Here is an 18,492-nt window from a genome sequence, read left to right on the forward strand (position 1 = left end):
TTCTAGCTTCTCAGCACAACTCTGGCCTTCAAATTTGTAAAACATGACCATGTATATAACAAAGCTATCATTAAAGTGTCGGTCACTATTCATTTTAGCATTTTGTCTTATGTTCACATATAAAATCCATGAGCAATATTCGTATATATTTTTTGGGTTCCACTCTTTGCACCTAATCTGTATATGTGCAGTTATTCTGTGCACTCTGGTTCGACACCCTATAGAAAGTCATACACACTGCACGCAACTAGATGCAGTCCGAGACGAGGTGTGTGAGCATTATTATAGTATTATTTAACGTGAGACACAGACTGTGACACAATTAAATGTTGGTGTTGAGATCCAGCAGGTCTAGGTTAATTAAATAAAACAACAAATTAATCTAAAATAAACAACCACTCACATCTAGTCAATAGAAATTGTAAATTAGACACATTTTATAAAAAAATCTAGGTTACATTATGGCTTTGAGCTAATCTTTCATTTATCTTTAACAACAGTTGAGCAGCTGTAGTAATTCATAGGTAGTTTTCCAGGGACATGATCATGCTGTAAAAATTCTGTTCCAAACACACTAACACACATTTTCTTCTCTTTATTATAAACATGGGTAGTGTAGTCGTCTATGGATTTCTATAAAGCCATATTAGTAAAAGATCCAACAATTAAATCTAGTACCTGGGCATGTGGAGCAGTTCTGAAAGCTAACCAAATCTTCAAACAGTATTAAATATTTCTCCTGATTTACAACCAATAAAAAAGCAGCAGTATTTTAAATCATGGATGTATTTCCTTAAAATAAAACACAGAGACCGAGAAGAAGGTAGTGAACAGTTACAGGAAGCGATGGATACATTCTCAGATTCCAGGAGCCATGAAAGCAGAGTGTGCATCTGTCTGTATGTGTGTGTGTTTACATGGCTTTCACTTTAATTTGTTTCATCTTCATTTGCTTCTTCTCCATCTTCTTCTGCTCCCGACGTTGGGCCACCTCCTAAACAAACCACAGGACAAAAAAAACAACATGAAGAGATCACATTCATTTACCTTTAAAAGCCACTTAGTCCTGAATGTGGTCGAGTTGGATCCATCACCACCTGGATGGCATACACATTACATTCACGGCATTTAGCAGACGCTTTTATCCAAAGCGACTTACAGTATATACCAGTCTAAGCAATTGAGGGTTAAGGGCCTTGCTCAAAGGCCCAACAGCGGCAACCTGGTGGGGTTTGAACCAGCAACCTTCTGCTTACTAGTCCAGTACCTTAACTGCTAAGCTACAACTGCCCTACATTACCTGCTGCAGCGTCAACATACCACAATTAAGCTAAATAAATGCTATCTATGCATAAATATCACTGGTATTTATGTAGCTGTTTAGATAAAACAATGTGGCACAATAAATGTAATGTCATTTAATATGGGGCAGATTGTTTATGATTCCGTGCTCCTATCACTGTGGTTATTACCTCTAGGCGGCGCTGTCTCTCGGGATCCTCCTCGTTCATGATCCTCTCCTTCTCGGCTCTCTTCTTCTCCTCTCGGCGTGTCTGCGCCGCTTCTTGCCTCTGAGCGTGAGTCTGCTTCAGGAAGTTCTCCTCCACACGGGCACGGTTCTTTTCAGACTTCTGTTTCCCCTACACACACACACACACACACACACACACACACACACACACACACACACACAGACACACTTTAGTATCTGCTCTGTCAGTAGTTAATAGGTATTTGTAAAAGAGTGTGTGTGTGTGTGTGTTTACCTCTCTGTTGAGGCGCAGTTTCTTGACTTTGTCGATGCTGTAGATGACCATATTCATCAGCGGCAGCAAACCGTCCATGTCTTTGGGAGAAGGGTTTCCCATCCCAGGCACTACACACACACACACAATATTAAACACACTTCAATATTCACACACCTCAAACAGCAGCATACTAACACAAATACAAATTTAAACAACCCTACACTCATCAAACCAAACTTCCCAGCACCACCTACACCCAGTTTAGGTAAAGCCCTAAACATTTTTGTAGCCATCTTGTCACAATTTGGAATGACCACATAACCCGTCTTATTCTCAGTAGGTTTGTCTAATCTGTCAGAGCTGGATTTTTTCCCTCTGCATCCGTTTTCGTTAGCAGAGACACTGCTTTATTGTTTGCTATTGTTTACTTGTTTATTTTAACTAACCAATTTGTAGGTTCTGAGAAGAGAAAGTCTCTGAAGTACTGAAATTTCATAATTTCAGACAAGCTGGTCGTGTCTGTGTAGCTTATGCTATAAATGCTCAATAAAAAACTTGCTAAAGTTTGGATTAATTTATTTTGCTACTATTTTATTACTATTACTTAAGAAATAAAAGAAAATAAATGACAAAAATGCTCAGTTTTAAAAGTACTGGTATAAAGAAATGTAGAAGGCAGTATACAGTCTGAGCAATTGAGGGTTAGAGGCCTTGCTCAAGGGCCCAACAGCAACAACCTGGCAGTGGTGAGGCTTGAACCAGTGACCTTTTGATTACTAGTCTAATACCTTAACCACTAAGCTACAACTGCCCTCTAGTTAGATGCGATAAGTAGAGGAGTGTGAGTAGAACATAAAAAGTAAATATGAGTGTAAAGTCTTATGCTTTGTGTCTGCATGTTTCTCACCGTTAAATGTAAACATCAGCGTTTTCTTGGTGTCAGGAAGCTTTAAGGGCTGCCCCTCCCTATCACACCACAAGAAGTAAAAGAGTTTAAAGAAATTGTCAGAACATGAAATGTACATCATTGCCCCCCTGAAGCCGCTTTGCTACAGACGAAAGTAGGCTGCACAAGCAACACCGTCATGCTTATCAGCAACATAAGCTTCAGACTCTTACTAAAGAACTCTAAGCTAATCAGCAAACTTTAAGAGGCAGGAGGATGTGGATGCACACAGGAGAACTATTAAAACTACTCACTCTTGCATAACTTTTGGACCAGAAAATTGATCCGAAAAATGGATGGACTCGATCTTGTCGGCGTGGTTGACGATGTAATGCACCATCTAAACAAACAAAGTAAAACAATTCGCATAAAACAAACACTGAACATCAAACTAAGCAGCTCTGTGACAAACTCTGGTTCGGCTCGTCCCGTCTCACCTTGCTGTCCATCAATCCATCCGTGACCTCGCCCATCTCGGTTAGGATGGTCAGAGAGTCAGGGAGTCCATACTTAGCCCCCGACTTGGGCTTGTCCCCGCAGAACTCGCTCTAGAGAAAGAAGCCAGGATAAACAACGTGCATCAGCAAAACGCATCTCAGTGTTGTGATACAGAGAACCGTAAGCGTGTCCTCACCAGGTCCTGCATCTCCTTCTGAAGCCGTGCCATGGCCTTCCGGTTTCCCACTGCAAACACAAACGTGTCCATGTCCTCGTCATTCAGAGTTACTTTTATTTGCTGAAAAGGAAAAACAAGTATGAAGAACTATTTAAGTAAAAAAAACTGTGAGATTTATTGCAACTGGTCGCTGGTGTAGATACGTGCGTGCGTGCGTGTGTGATGCATGCACCTACCACTTGATCGCAGACAGGCCTCATCATCCTGGCCAGCACATTCAGCAGATCCTGCCTTTTGAGAAACTGTAGAAACAAAAAACCCTTATAAAACACCAGTAATAACATTATTTGATCATTACTGCTGCTAAAATCACCATAGTGAAGAACTAGAGACATAGGGACAGGGGTAGCCTAGAGTGTAGAGCTTTGGACTATCAATCAGAAGGCTGTAGGTTAAACTCAATGCTCTGCCATGCAGCCACTATTGGACTGACCCTAAGCCCTGTGATGGATTGGCTCCCTGTCCAGTGTCTTGTTCTCACTCCTAGTGTTTCCCAGAGAAACCAGACCCACCACAACCCTGACCAGGATGAAGCAGTGGTAAAACATGAACCAAAGCAGTCTTATTTTGGTACCTTGAGCTGAATAAGCATGCCCTCACAGCAAACCCGTCCTGAGCACCACAGGTTGTAGATGTGCTCGTTCTCCTGGTTCAGCTTCCCCGTGCTGGTGCCCTCTTTACTCGTACCGTCGTCACCTGTACAGCACAACTCATCAGCGCTCTCAGCAGCGGTAATTCCAGTAAAGCAAAAGTTCTAACTCAGCATTTACGTTTGCAGGGATGCAAAAAGGTTCTTACCGACAAGAGCGAAGTTGCTCTCCAGCAGCTCTCTGTGAGAGTTGAACCAGGCGTGAGCCAGCCTGCTGTTCTTGTTCTTGCCAATGATGTAGTTCATGATGTAAGCCAGGAGGCCGGTGACCATGAGGATCTCCATGTAGTAGCTTTCCCAACTGTTCTGCAAGTGTGCTGGGATCTAACGTGCAAAAATCAGTGTATCGTATAAGGACACGGGTACAAGCAGTACACATACTGTATATGGCTTTCACAATTGGCTACAAGAAAATCTTGAACACCTTTCGAAACATTCACCCAAAACTCCTCTTTAAGAAGGAGATAATGAAAAGTAAAGGCTAATTACTGAATGCGCTAAAAAAAATAATTAAGAAAATATTAACACTATATAAAAACACAGCACAATATTACATTAAACATTAAATTACTCAATATGTATATACTCAATCCATCCATGGTCAATCCATCCATCCACAGTAAACATTCACAGTATCTGTGATGTTTATTGCAGGACTTTAACATGAGTATCTTTAAAAATGTTTCTATATTTAATAGAACAAAACACTTATCTTATCTAATCAGAAAAAAACAACTATTAAGTAAAGAATGGTTTTATTTGTGACACAGAAAGCGGACTTTACCAATATAACATTTAGTTCCAATTTTCTTTAATTATAAATCCTAATATTTACGTTGTTTTACTGTTAATTAAGAGTTGGTATTTGTGTTCTGGTATCGGTATAGAGAGGAAAAATATTATGAAATAAGTATCATTTTTATGGAAATATGTAGAATAACTGAGGCTTTTACCTCTCTATAGATCAGTGTGTCCTTAAAGGTTGGGTTGGTCTTCTCATAGCCCTCAAACTCCTCGTTGTCATATTTGCTGTACATGTCCTGATCCTATGACCACAAATATAAATGACATAAAAAAAACAAGTGTTAATTTTGAGTGCTTCAGAATGATATTCAAGAATATTTTGCAGAGAAATAAATTACATTTCAGTAAAATGTATCTCCTATTATACACCATTATAACTCCTGTAATGCAACCATGATACACCGACTAGGCGTAACATTATGACCACTGACAGGTGACGTGAATAACAAGATGTCAGCAGCAGATCCTTTAACTCCTGTAAGTTGCGAGGTGGGGCCTCCATGGATCGGACTTGTTTGTCCAGCACGTCCCACAGATGCTCGACTGGACTGAGATCTGGGGAATTTGGAGGCCAAGTCAACACCTCAAACTCATCGTTGTGCTCTTCAAACCGTTCCTGAAGCATTTTTGCTTTGTGGCAGGACGCGTCATCCTGCTGAAAGAGGCCACAGCCATCAGGGAATAGCGTCTCCATGAAAGGGTGAACATGGTCAGCAACAATGCTTAGGTAGGTGCTAGGTGTCAAAGTAACATCCACATGGATGGCAGGACCCGAGGTTTCCCAGCAGAACATTGCCCAAAGCAAAGAAGATGTGCCACATACCACAGCACACCTTTAGGGGTCTAGTGGAGTCCATGCCTCAGTGGGTCAGGGCTGTTTTGTCAGCACAAGGGGGACCAACACAATATTAAGAAGGTGGTCATAATGTTATGCCTAATCAGTGTATAATACACTGAATAAAAAAAAATTAAAAAAACAGAGCAAACAACAAATTAAGACCAGGAACAACTGAAGTGTTGAATATATTTAATAAAACCATATTCAGTGCGTTTTTAAATATCAGTAGTAACGTTAAGTTACGAACAATGACGCTAACCTGCGTATCGGCATCTTCAAACTCGTCCTGCCCGTCCTCGTTCTCCACTGTAGCTTCATCCTCATCATCCTCCTCTACCGGAGTGGACGAGGGCGCCGGTCTGGGTGGAGGCTCGTTATCCGTCTCGATGGCTGGATCCTCCCCGACATCCTCGAACTCAGCAAAGTCGTTGTCGTCAAACTCGGCCAGATCCTCGCCGTCATCAAATTCATCGTTGTAGCGCCCTCGGGTATTGGGCAGGGCAAGCAGCAGCAGCAGGGCAGGCAGCAGAAAGAGACGGCTCCTCATTGCTCAGCCTAAAGCAGTAAAAATGTCAATGTAAACATGGCTAACGCTGACAATCCTGACTTTTATTCATAAGAAAACACACTGATTACTGCAGTATCATGAGGTTTGTATTGTAGTTTATTTTCCACACTTGTATTCGAACAGCATCGTCTGCTGGATGTCTTTTCTGTTACTGGTGTAGATACAGTAACAGCAGATCTGCAAAGTGCTGCAGGTTAGATTGTTTAGGGTTTGTTGTTTAAATGCCCTGTAGCATAACGGCAAGCTGGGTGTAAATAAAAACGGTTGTGTGTTTACACATCTAACTTACAATAAAACGGCACTCAACATGTGTCACATGCAACCCTGGCTAGAACAGAGTGCTTACTAAAAACAATGAGTGAATAGAGTTCTCTCATTCACCCCACACACAAATGCCCCTAGATCTTAAAATTATAAATAAAAGAAACGACCCTTAGATCTTAAAATCTCTAATAAGTTTACATAAGCAGTAACATTAATAATCAGATGAAATGAGTCCCAATCAAACATTAATGAGTTTTCAGGGTTTTTTTGTCTGAACATGTTGAATACTGACAAAATCAACAGCAGCTTAACCTGCAGATCTGGTAGAACAGTAAAACTCGAACAGTAACTACGGACGCAAATTTGACCAAATTCTTTTAACCAATAACAAGGATAATCATTAAATGGTTTACCATTAACCGCAAGGCTAAAAGTCTCATAAAAATCAACACAGCACTCACTAAACAGCTCAATGTAAGAGAAATGTAAAACGGTACTGCATCATGAACATACAAAGCATGGCCAGAGCTAGTTCAGTATTTTATACAAAAAAGTAATAGCAGGGAATCACAAATAAAGCTGCTAGTCAGATAAAATTGCAGCCAGTATCTTTAAGCTTTTTCTAACATCTAACAGAACAGTAGATCAGCAAAGACTAAATTTTATACTCTTGTGACACAAAATATCTGAATCTTGTTGAAAAGTAATGTAATACAAATATCCATATGTGCCGAGTTTGTTCGCCAGCTACAGACTGCATAATGAATCAGATCAGAATTGATTTTCTTTTGGATATAAAAATTTACAGTAATTTCTCCATTTATAATGAAATTATTTAAAACATAATAGTTTCCATGTTGGTCATGAGTGCAAAATCCTACAGAGCACTGACCTGACTGATTGCAGTTTGCAACCAATGTTTCTCTTTAGATTTTACACTTATCCCTGTTCTTATTATTCTTTTTAAACTGACATCCTAAGCAGAGGTGGTCTGACAGTCTAAAGTCAGTGGGTAGCAGTTAATACCACAATAGGATGAACATGTAATAGAGATGCAGTCGGTAACTTTTTAACATTTATGGCATGGCAGGCGGAGGCTTTTATCCAAAGCAACTTACAATGTGATTGAATACAATCCATGCAATTGAGGGTTAAGAGCCTTGCTCAAGGGTCCAACAATGGAAATCTGTCAGTGGTGGGGCTTGAACCAGCAGCCTTTCCCAATAAGATCTGTTTATATAACATGGTAATACATAGGTATTTACTGATACCCCAAGCTTTGGCATTAGACAACAGATAGCATTTAGCAGACACCTTTATCCAAAGCGACAGTACTATGACAGTATATTATCTAAGCAATTGAGGGTTGAGGGTTAAGGGCCTTGCTCAAGGGCCCAAACAGTGGAAACCTGGCAGTGGTGGGGCTTAAACCAGCAACCTTTTGATTACTAGTCCAGTATCTTAACCACTAGGGTACAATTGCCCTGTAAATTTATACATTTGGAAGTAAATTTTAATTTTCATTAGGTTAATTTTAAATAAAAAAAAAGTCACCTTTACGTCTATAGTGTATTCAGATATAGACTCAGGTCACAGTGTTCCATACATTTTACATTTATCCACGAGCTTTACATTAGTTAGTAAGTTATTCGTGTAATCTGTTTATAGAAATAAACTATATTGTTTATTTTACATCATATATCGTCTATTGTTTGTTACAGAATAGATAAAAGTAAACACAGTTTTGTATTCGTTCGTTTGATTTGAATGTAATTTTTAAAACTATAAAGTATCCAAATCTGTGAAGTGAGTTTTCCTGTAAACTGTTCTTCCTCAACTTTGTTCCACCAGAAATAAGGAAACAAACTTTATTTTAATTTAATACAAAACTCGACGATAAATTCCAACTGTACAGACCACTGGGCTGTGCGGAACACCGTGACCTTACTATTAATTCGGTAAAAGATAAGCTAGCATTAGCAGTATATGCTACAAATCGCTGACCTGAACAATATCATGAGTTATATTCACACATATTTTTATTTAGTCACAGATTAAACACTACTGGATAAAATCTTTAATGATGTGACATTGAAAACCCTCAATTAAATGAACTAAATAGCTTAGCATCTGACATTAGCTTTCAAACGTATTAGCTAGCTAGCTAGCCACATAAACATCATAAATAGCGATAGAAGTTCATTACAAGTTTCTTTTAAGTACAGTAATTTAAAATTCTACATTTGTATGTACCTACCTGCAAATGTCCCGTTTTATTATATAAAAAAATAAATAAGTATAAATCTTCGGAGCCGTCCTTTCTGTTGCTACTTACTAATCAGACTCAGGCAGGCTCTATGGACGCGTCCCAAATCGCATACTAGGGTACTAAACAGTATGCGTAAATAGTGTACTCCACTGCCCATCACTATATACAGTGTAGTGTATACTAGTAGGCGTTTTAGGACGAATCCTATCGCACACTGCGCATGCTCATTTTTCCTCAAAACGCATGCGCACTTCGCTTTATATTTCACAGCGATGCACTTCTTTATAGAGCGTTTCAAAAATAGAAGTGCTGTATAAGGGCAAAACTATGTGGACACTCACTTCAGATACCCCATGCTTCAGAATTGTGGTCACCCACGGTTAAGATAGCTGAAAAGAGTCTTGTCTTGCTGTTAATTACCCTACCCTCAAACTGACAGTATGACATAATTATTACACTTAACTGAACACATATTGTTTAATGAGACTCATTTGTAAAGTTTACTTTTCAATACAGAATATTTCCAGACCTCTCAGGCATCAGGATCCCTTTGCTGTATATTGTGTACTTCTCTCATCTTTTAACCTCAGCTCACAGCTTTACCTTCAGGCTGGAAGCACCACGCCAAAAGCTTGACTCTTGTGAATATTGTGCAGTTGGTAGCGCTGTCTCCTCACAGCAAGAAGGATATGGTTTTCCTCCGGATGCTCCAGTTTCCTTCCAAAGACATGAGGTCAGGTTATTTGCGCTACTAGGGGCGGCACAGTGGCTCAGTGGGTAGCACTGTCGCCTCACAGCCAGAAGGTCCAGGACCTTTCAGTGTGGAGTTTGCATGTTCTCCCCGTGTCTGTGTGGGTTTCTTCCAGGAGCTCCGGTTTCCTCCCACAGTCCAAAGACTTGCAAGTGAGGTGAATTGGAGATACTAAATTCACCTGTCTGGGCAGTGGTAGCTCAGCGGTTAAGGTACTGGACTAGTAATCATAAGGTTGCTGGTTTAAGCCCCATCACTGCCAAGTTGCTACTGTTGGGCCTCTGAGCAAGGCCCTTAACCTTCAATTGCTCAAATCGGGTTCAGTCATAATTGTAAGTCGCTTTGGATAAAAGCGCCTGATAAATGCCGCAAATGTAAATGTAAAAATGACTGTGTTTGACATTAAAACTTGTGAACTGATTAATCTTGTGTAACTAACGTTTCTGTCATGAGTGTAACCAAAGTGTGTAAAACATGAGGTTAAAATCCTAATAAAAAAATAAATAAATAAATGGAGCCATTAAAATTGCCCTAAATGTGCGTGTATATGTATGGATCCTGACCAGGATAAAGCGGTGGTAAAACAGAAAATAAATGAAAGAATTAAATAATTCCTTGTTTCTTGTTATATTAAAACAACTCATCTATTTGATCTTTTTTTTTCAGTTTTTTATTTTAATTCGGGACTTTTATGTTGAAATCCACAGAGACATTTTGAATGGAAAATCCTCAGTCAGACGCGGTTTGTTGGTTCTGCAGAGGTGAAAGCGAGCACATAAAGGATTAAAATTATAAAGGATTAAACAGTTATAAATGATGTGTGTAAAGTCGTTGATGTGAAGTGATTTGATCGGTGATCGGTGTGTGAGCTGAGCTAAATTCGGTATATCACATGCACGAGCGCGCGCGCGTGCACGCACCCTGGTGTTATTGATGACAGCAGCCTTTGTCTGAAAAACCCGCAACGTGGGACGTTTTATCAATAAATAAACCTAGAACAGCACCAGAGAGGATTTTATTAAACAATCGGACCTTGTCGGTTGATCTGATCAGGGTGTAAAATGTCTCTGCACGGTAAAAGGAAAGAGATTTATAAATACGAGGCACCATGGACGGTGTACGCCATGAACTGGAGCGTCCGGCCTGATAAACGCTTTCGCCTCGCACTCGGCAGCTTCGTGGAGGAATATAACAACAAGGTAAACACATACCGCACTTTATTACCATTTTATTATCTTTAATGCACGTCTTTTATTAATTAATATTCAGATTAGACACTGAACAGCTCGACTGTAGCTAACAGCCATGATCTGTTGTGTGGTCGGGCTTCGATTAATCAGTATGCATTTTTCACATGCTAAAATATCAGAATCAAAACAATGCTGTTGCTTAGCAACATTATGTGTAAAATATAAACGCTATACCACTGTAATTAAATCATATCTTATAAATAACACTATAATACTATATATAGCACTAATACTATATATTACAGTATAATACTATATATTACAGTATAATACTATATATTACACTATAATACTATATATTACACTATAATACTATATATTACGCTATAATACTATATATTACACTATAATAACACTATAATACTACATATAAATCTATATTACTATATATTACACTATAATAACACTATAATACTACATATAAATCTATATTACTATATATTACACTAATACTATATATTACACTATAATACTATATATTACACTAATAACACTATAATACTACATATAAATCTATATTACTATATATTACACTATAATACTACATATAACACTAATGCTATATATTACACTATAATACTATATATTACACTGTAATAACACTATAATACTACATATAAATCTATATTACTATATATATATTACTGCTACAGTTTAATCAGCTTCACACGTATGCTGCAAATCTTCTGGTGTACCACACTCCAAATGTGCTCAATTAGATTTAGATCAGGTTACTGGGGAGGCCATTAAACCAGTTTAAGATGATTTGTGCTTTTGAGAATTGGTGCTTTATCATCCTGCAAGTAGCCATTACAAGATAATCATAAAGTCAGCAACAAAACTGGAGTGCTGCAGTTAAGCTATACTGTTAGTGGTATTAAGTGGTCCAGTGTTTGTATAGAAAACATATCCAACGCCGTTACTCTTTATTCCCGTGTGTAGGTGCAGCTGGTGGGTCTGGATGAAGAGAGCAGTGAGTTTGTGTGCAGAAACACTTTTGATCATCCCTACCCCACCACCAAGATCATGTGGATTCCTGACACTAAGGGCGTCTACCCGGACCTGCTGGCCACCAGCGGAGATTACCTGCGTATCTGGAGGGTCTGTACAGAGCACGATTCTCTGTTCTTCTTTTATCTGTTACCCTCATACACACGCTCTGATCTTTTACACTCGCTGTCTGTGTCTCACAGGTAAACGACACAGAGACTCGACTCGAGTGCCTTCTGAACAACAACAAGAACTCAGACTTCTGCGCCCCTCTGACCTCTTTCGACTGGAACGAGGTTGACCCCAACCTTCTTGGTGAGACTTTTGCCAGTAGTTTATTCTTCAACATGCAGGCTAATTTAACAGGCTGATATACCTGGAGAAATCATGTAAGCTTTTGCCAGTTGGTAGATGCACCAATTGTGGATGAAAATGACAGTAAATTTGTCCTAAAACTTGCTTGCACATAAATGTTTTCATCATCTGTATGACATTAATGTACATGTATATTTCTATATGATATTCTAGGTACATCCAGTATTGACACTACCTGTACTATCTGGGGTTTGGAGACTGGGCAGGTTCTAGGGAGAGTCAACCTGGTGTCAGGCCATGTCAAGACCCAGCTCATTGCCCACGACAAAGAGGTGACATGTTAACTCTGTTCTTCTCCTCCTTGCCAATTCTGTGTTTATTTCATATAACAGTGTGTCCAATAAAAGTGTGAACTACAATAATAAATAACAATACAAAGTACTGAATATTAATACTGAGCCATATGGAGGTTACGATAGGGGAATTGGACGTGACTAGATTTGGAGGTAAAGGAGAAAAATGCAAAAAAAAGAGGTCTGGTTTGCAATCGATGTTCTATTTTATTCCAAGGTTGTTTAGTAGTGTTTTGTTTACCATGTCTTTATGGACCTCGCATTGTGCACATGGACGTATGGCCTTTCTCAAACTGCTGCCACAAATATTAATACTCCTGTTAGCAATGGGTGTGGCTGAAATGTCTGCACGCAATATTAAATCTGAATAATTTTGGCTATAAATGTAATGTGCGTGTGTGTATGGTGTAGGTGTATGACATCGCGTTCAGCCGTGCTGGTGGCGGGCGTGACATGTTTGCGTCTGTAGGAGCGGATGGCTCAGTGCGCATGTTTGATCTTCGTCACCTGGAGCACAGCACCATCATTTACGAGGATCCTCAGCATCACCCGCTGCTTCGCCTCTGCTGGAACAAACAGGACCCCAATTACCTGGCTACCATGGCTATGGACGGCATGGAGGTAACTGCATTCGCCCAGCCAGACTCGAACTCAAGTTCTGGGTTTTTTAAACACAATGAATTAGGAATGAAAGGCTTTGGGCCCAGCCTTGAGGCCTGTTCCTCTATTTCCTCACTGTCTAAAAGTTCACACACTTTGCTGCCTCACATCTGACTTTATACTAAAATTATACCTCATGCATAGTCATTACAATTACCAGTTATCCATTTTATGCAAATACAAGAAATACTCAGTTCTAGTTTCTTCTGTTTTGTACTGTACTGTTAATTATTTGTTGTATTATGCTACTTGGGCTTTAATTTCCTATCTATCTATCTATGTTCTTTATCAGTAGATAAGATCACACTGACTGTATGCTGTGTGTGTTACTAGGTGGTGATTCTGGATGTGCGTGTGCCCTGCACGCCTGTGGCTCGGCTCAACAATCACCGTGCGTGTGTGAACGGCATCGCCTGGGCACCTCACTCCTCCTGCCACATCTGTACTGCAGGTACGAGACCAACACAGCCACACAAACACACGGTTTCAGTCCTTGTGATTAGCATTAAACTTCCTTTGTGAATCAAGATGTTGATTATGGACTTCGTTGCATGTCACGCCTATGAGCCCATGGCTACAAAAAGCTTGCTTGACTGTGTCAGCTTTGTTCTAGTAGCTTATCTTTCATGGCAGACCTATTTCAGTTCTTAGATTAAAATCTAGATGGATTTTAATCTCAGCTTGACAGGAGATGACTGCCAAGTCGTTGTTTTTTTGTTTTTTGTTTTTTTTTAATGGTTGAAGTCAAATTTACCCTCTTGATATGGGTACAAAGAAGTCAGCAACTGTAGGGCATCACTAACCAGCAATTACAAGACCATGCCTTAAGATAAATTATATTTTAGAACCTTTTACACCACCAAGTTAACAAATGTATATACCTGTTTAGTGCTGCAAGCACTATTCTAGTAGTTCCTTTTCTTCACGACAATACAAGGGCCCAATAAAATTTGTGATGCTGAGGACAGATTCGAAAAATTGCATCAGAGTTCATAATCCAACACAGCCTAACACACTCAGTGGTAGTTTAGCATTTCAAACCAAAGATGTAGAAACTGATAAATGTGCTGTTATGTTTATGATTGATGAGCCTAAAAGGGTCCTTTAGTAGCTACTTACCTATTACACAGAAAATGTCACACCTCCTCACCTGCATTTCCTTTTCCTCTGTGTAGCGGACGATCATCAGGCTCTGATCTGGGACATCCAACAGATGCCCCGTGCCATCGAGGACCCCATCCTGGCCTACACCGCAGAGGGAGAGATCAACAATGTGCAGTGGGCGTCCACTCAGCCCGACTGGATCGCCATCTGCTACAACAACTGCTTGGAGATTTTGCGCGTTTAACAGCGCCTCTTCCGCCTCGGCCTCTGCCGCCGCCGCTGCTGACCCTAGCTCCCCCGCCACGGAGAGCGGGGCCAGCACTAGCGACAGCCATGTGGAGGGTGCGGGCGCCTGGTTCCTCTGCTGCTGTAGAGGAGTGGAGCTGGCAGGAGGACTCGCCTAGTGGACGTGACTCCGGGGTTGAGAAGACCGGAAGGAATCTGTTTTTAAGCAATTGTGTGTGTGTCTTTTTCATGTCCCGTTTAATGTGTTATTTTAGTTGTTAGATTTATTAGGGTTTAGTTTATTTTGCAGTGGAATTACTGCATTAGTGTGAGCCGGGCTGGATGATATGACAATGTGTCAATAACATCATGGTACACTCGTCTGGGTATCATCAAGTGTCAGTGCTTTAATAACTTTACTGTTATTCACTGTAACTGGGTGACAAAATCTATTTTTGTACATACGGATTCAGGATTCATTTTTTTAATAAAAAACTTTGTGAATCAGATATTTACTCATATCATCCAGCCCTGATGTGTAGATATATCAAAAAAGATATATCATTAAGAGCATCCTGCATTTCAAGTAAGCTATGAGTGAAGACTATAGTTAGCCAACAGCAGACCTTCTAATGAGCTTGGAATAATGCTTTTATAGCAGCTTGTTGCAAACAGTCGAGAGTCTATAAATTCCCAAGAAGGTGTCGCGTCTGGTTCGATCTGTAGCTTCGGAGAAATTATTTTGGTCCAACAGTGCACAGTGACTCAAAGACTTTCTGAAACATTTGATTGACAACTGAATACATGAGACGGATCTAGGAAAAGAAAAGCATGAAATCCATCAAGATGCATCAGTCTTGATTTCCTGAGCTCTGAATATTTGTTCATACTGATAACAAATACAGATCCAATACTTGTTTGTGCAACATTAAAAAAACCTGCTACATAAAATACAACACTGAGCTGCAGTTTCAGGCCAGTATCATTTCTATATCAATACTTTCAGATTGTGTCCTTAATTATTCAAGTTTATGTCTTCAACATGACCAGTTGTCAATTAAATCTCTATTTGAGGTTAAGTATAAATAGCATCAAGTATAAATACTCGTTGGTGAGCAGCTAAGTGACCGGACTTTTTTCACCTCTCAGATTTTAAGCTCACTCATTTTTTTAGCATGTTAGTGCTCGCTATGAGAGTTGTACATACATATATAAATATTATAAATAGCTGGGGCGAATGTTTATTGTGACCGTTACAGGTTATTACAGTCTGTTCATTAAGCAGTTTGGCTGTCATAAAAGTTAATTGTAATATTTCACTGTTTCAGTGTGTAACTGAAAATAGAAGCTTTTAGGAAACTGATTTAGGCCACAAAGATTCAGTGACTGTGTGATTACATGTATGTGCCCGACAGCTGCTGTTTTCTATTAATAAACCTGCATTGTTCTTCCATAAAGTATTTGCTGATTATTCAGTTTTTTTTAAGTTGGAAGTACAGGGATGTGCATTAACAATGTTGAAAACGAGATGACTGACAAAAACTGGCAAATGGCATTTTTTGGGCACATTTTCCTGCTGCAGTTGCCTAAACAAATCAGAAGGCAAATAAAGTAGAAGCAGTTTTATTAAATGATATATGACCTACAATCTGTGGACACCCTTCCTAGATTTAAGCTTTTTACCCACACCATTTGCTAACAGCTTGTCCCTGCGCACAAGGAGCGGTCCATAGAGATGTTCTGAGCCCTGACCTCAGCCCTACTGAACACAACTGGAATTAACTTCTTATCCATCACTGACTGACCTCAAAAAATGAAATGCTTTTTGATCCAATCTTGTAGAAATCTTTCCCATAGGAGTGGAGGCTGTAATAGCAGCAAAGGTGGGACAACATTCAATCCACATTAACACGCTTGGTTTTAGATGGATGTCCAACTCGATAAAATGTTTTGCTTTTTTCATAAATATAATGTTTTCTTAAATGACATACAGAAAAGATTAACCTTAGGTGATCAGATTATGTGTTATTTCATTCTTATAAAATGCTGGATTCCAAAATAAATCAGATGTCTTTATAATGCTTACAGTAAGGGTACAAGTTTTCAACCACTTTAGGTTTTATTTAACATACTTCTAGTGCATATATTCATTTAAAAATTTAACACAACCTAATTTGACTTTTAAAATTAAAAAGCATGTATTTAAAAGCATACAAAGTACAAACAAGAAAGTATACACTATTATGTATGATGTAGAACATGCAAATCCAAAACCAAATGAGTATTTAATCTGGCCTGCAAATTTTTACTTGGCATATATACAGTATATATATATATATATATATATATATATATATATATATATATATATATATACATTTATAGCCAGATTTTATTTTATTTAGTTTACACAGTATTTCACTATATCCTAGCAAAGTAACACTAAAGTTTTGACACCCCTGATGTACAGCAAAGTGTAACTTGGTAGGTGTGGGTGATTAACACTAGTTGCTTTGTGGTATATGTGTCCAGGTTATTAGGTCAGTCATACTTTTATATAAAGTGGTCAAAATAAATGTTTAAAATGCAGGCTAAACTTGTTTTTGGATGACACGTTTAGCTGCAAATAATCAGTAACAAAAATGTACGGAACACTGTGACTTAGCATACACCATTTAGATTAGCTAACGTGGCTAGTAGAATCACGAGGGAAACATGAATCTTTTGGCTTTCTTTTAACATGTTTTTGCTGTTACGTTGGTTTTATGGAGCTACAACTTTCTGCTTTCTGTTTTTAATGGAACACTATTTAACAGTGTTCTTTGCTTTTTACAATTAATCACCTGTTGCAATCCAATATGAGCCTGTGGAATCGACTCCGAACAGAATGCCTGGAATCTGAGAATCGACTCGTAGTTCTATTATATTACTTCACAAGTAAACCGAACACATGATGGTGAACCGACTCTGATGCCTGATGAGATGCCTGGGTAGAAGTCTTTCTTAATAAATAATAAGGAAATCTTTCTAAACATGAATTATACACCTAAAAATCTGCTTGTTCAATTCTGTCGACATGCTGGGCTAAAAGTGAATCAAACAGAAACAGGTTCCTGTAGATGTGGGTATGATCATTGTATTAGGTTACTATCAGTGAGGAGTTTGGTAAGGAAAATATAGAAATGTTAAATATGGTATAATAAACCCTGTGTGGACCATGGGCTTCCACCACATACACTGTTTTCTTCCTACTGCCACCAGTAGGTGGCCTGACTACTCTAAAATACACCCATGTGTAACTGAGATGCACCCTGGCCTGGGTGTATTCCTGCCTTGCACCTTGTGTTTCCAAGACAGGCTTCGTATTCACATCGATTCTGACCAGGTTATAGCAGTTACTTGAAAAGACGGAAAGGTTAAATACTAGAAACATGTACTGAGAAGATAAAGTAGGATGTAAAACTATCACAATATTTACATCCTTAACTATTTACTCGCCCACTTACCCACAGCTAGGGGCAATTTGTAGTAGCTAACCCACCTACTGACATTTTTAAAAGTGTAAAGGAGAAAACCTAGACAAAACATCAATGGCAAATTAATCCAAATTTAAGCCAAATATTGTGCTGTTTTCTCTGGAAAAGAATGCAATAGAACAGATCAGTTAAGAGAGAAGACAGCTGAAAACAGTTAAGAGAGAAGTAAATCAAATGGTAAGACAACTTCTAAAATATTCATTATGCAAATTAAGGTTTTCTTGTTTAATAAAAAAAAATCGAGATGTTGTTTTGCTTGTCTTAAATAATATGATAAACCTGTAATATTAAATCAACCCTTAACAAAACCATTAATTGGTAAACAGGGTTGAGTTTCTGTGGGTGTAGTTATTCCTGGTGTATAATATATTAAAAGCTTTTTATTAAAGAAAACATCACATATAAACTGTGTCGACAAACTGTTAGAAATGTTCTTTATTCTAAAAAATGATTTTGTGCAAACCTTAACAGTCCATTTATGGTTTTCAGTCAAATTCGACAAACATTTTCATTCTTCATGAGTCCATCCAGACACATCTCTAAAGA

At 38.8% G+C, this 18,492-nt stretch overlaps 2 protein-coding genes across 2 annotated transcripts; one reads left to right on the top strand and one right to left on the bottom strand.

Annotated features, from left to right (window-relative positions):
- Window positions 1–415: 415 nt before the first annotated feature.
- ccdc47 (coiled-coil domain containing 47) lies at window positions 416–8,854 on the bottom strand. The gene is made up of 13 exons (XM_063018600.1): window positions 8,751–8,854; window positions 5,921–6,216; window positions 4,973–5,065; window positions 4,169–4,343; window positions 3,945–4,066; window positions 3,547–3,612; window positions 3,329–3,430; window positions 3,132–3,242; window positions 2,949–3,034; window positions 2,656–2,714; window positions 1,767–1,876; window positions 1,473–1,640; window positions 416–994 (listed from the first exon to the last, which is right to left on the bottom strand). The coding sequence occupies exons 2-13, from the start codon at window positions 6,206–6,208 to the stop codon at window positions 914–916; spliced, it is 1,461 nt and encodes a 486-aa protein (XP_062874670.1). The 5' UTR covers window positions 6,209–6,216; window positions 8,751–8,854; the 3' UTR covers window positions 416–913.
- Window positions 8,855–10,239: 1,385 nt separating this feature from the next.
- Window positions 10,240–15,867, top strand: dcaf7 (ddb1 and cul4 associated factor 7). Its single transcript, XM_063018557.1, has 7 exons — window positions 10,240–10,712; window positions 11,706–11,864; window positions 11,957–12,068; window positions 12,282–12,400; window positions 12,833–13,042; window positions 13,415–13,532; window positions 14,257–15,867. The coding sequence occupies exons 1-7, from the start codon at window positions 10,575–10,577 to the stop codon at window positions 14,427–14,429; spliced, it is 1,029 nt and encodes a 342-aa protein (XP_062874627.1). The 5' UTR covers window positions 10,240–10,574; the 3' UTR covers window positions 14,430–15,867.
- The last annotated feature ends 2,625 nt before the right edge of the window (window positions 15,868–18,492 follow it).

This window comes from Trichomycterus rosablanca, chromosome 22, assembly GCF_030014385.1.
Source record: "Trichomycterus rosablanca isolate fTriRos1 chromosome 22, fTriRos1.hap1, whole genome shotgun sequence".
Lineage (NCBI taxonomy): Eukaryota > Metazoa > Chordata > Actinopteri > Siluriformes > Trichomycteridae > Trichomycterus > Trichomycterus rosablanca.

Coding starts and splice junctions, on each gene's coding strand:
- ccdc47 (XM_063018600.1), bottom strand. CDS start 6,208: ATGAGGAGCCGTCTCTTTCTGCTGCCTGCCCTGCTGCTGCTGCTTGCC. Junction 4,344..4,972: donor ACACACTGATCTATAGAGAG/GTAAAAGCCTCA, acceptor TTTGCACGTTAG/ATCCCAGCACACTTGCAGAA. Junction 995..1,472: donor AGAGACAGCGCCGCCTAGAG/GTAATAACCACA, acceptor TGGTTTGTTTAG/GAGGTGGCCCAACGTCGGGA.
- dcaf7 (XM_063018557.1), top strand. CDS start 10,575: ATGTCTCTGCACGGTAAAAGGAAAGAGATTTATAAATACGAGGCACCA. Junction 10,713..11,705: donor TGGAGGAATATAACAACAAG/GTAAACACATAC, acceptor TCCCGTGTGTAG/GTGCAGCTGGTGGGTCTGGA. Junction 13,043..13,414: donor TGGCTATGGACGGCATGGAG/GTAACTGCATTC, acceptor GTGTGTTACTAG/GTGGTGATTCTGGATGTGCG.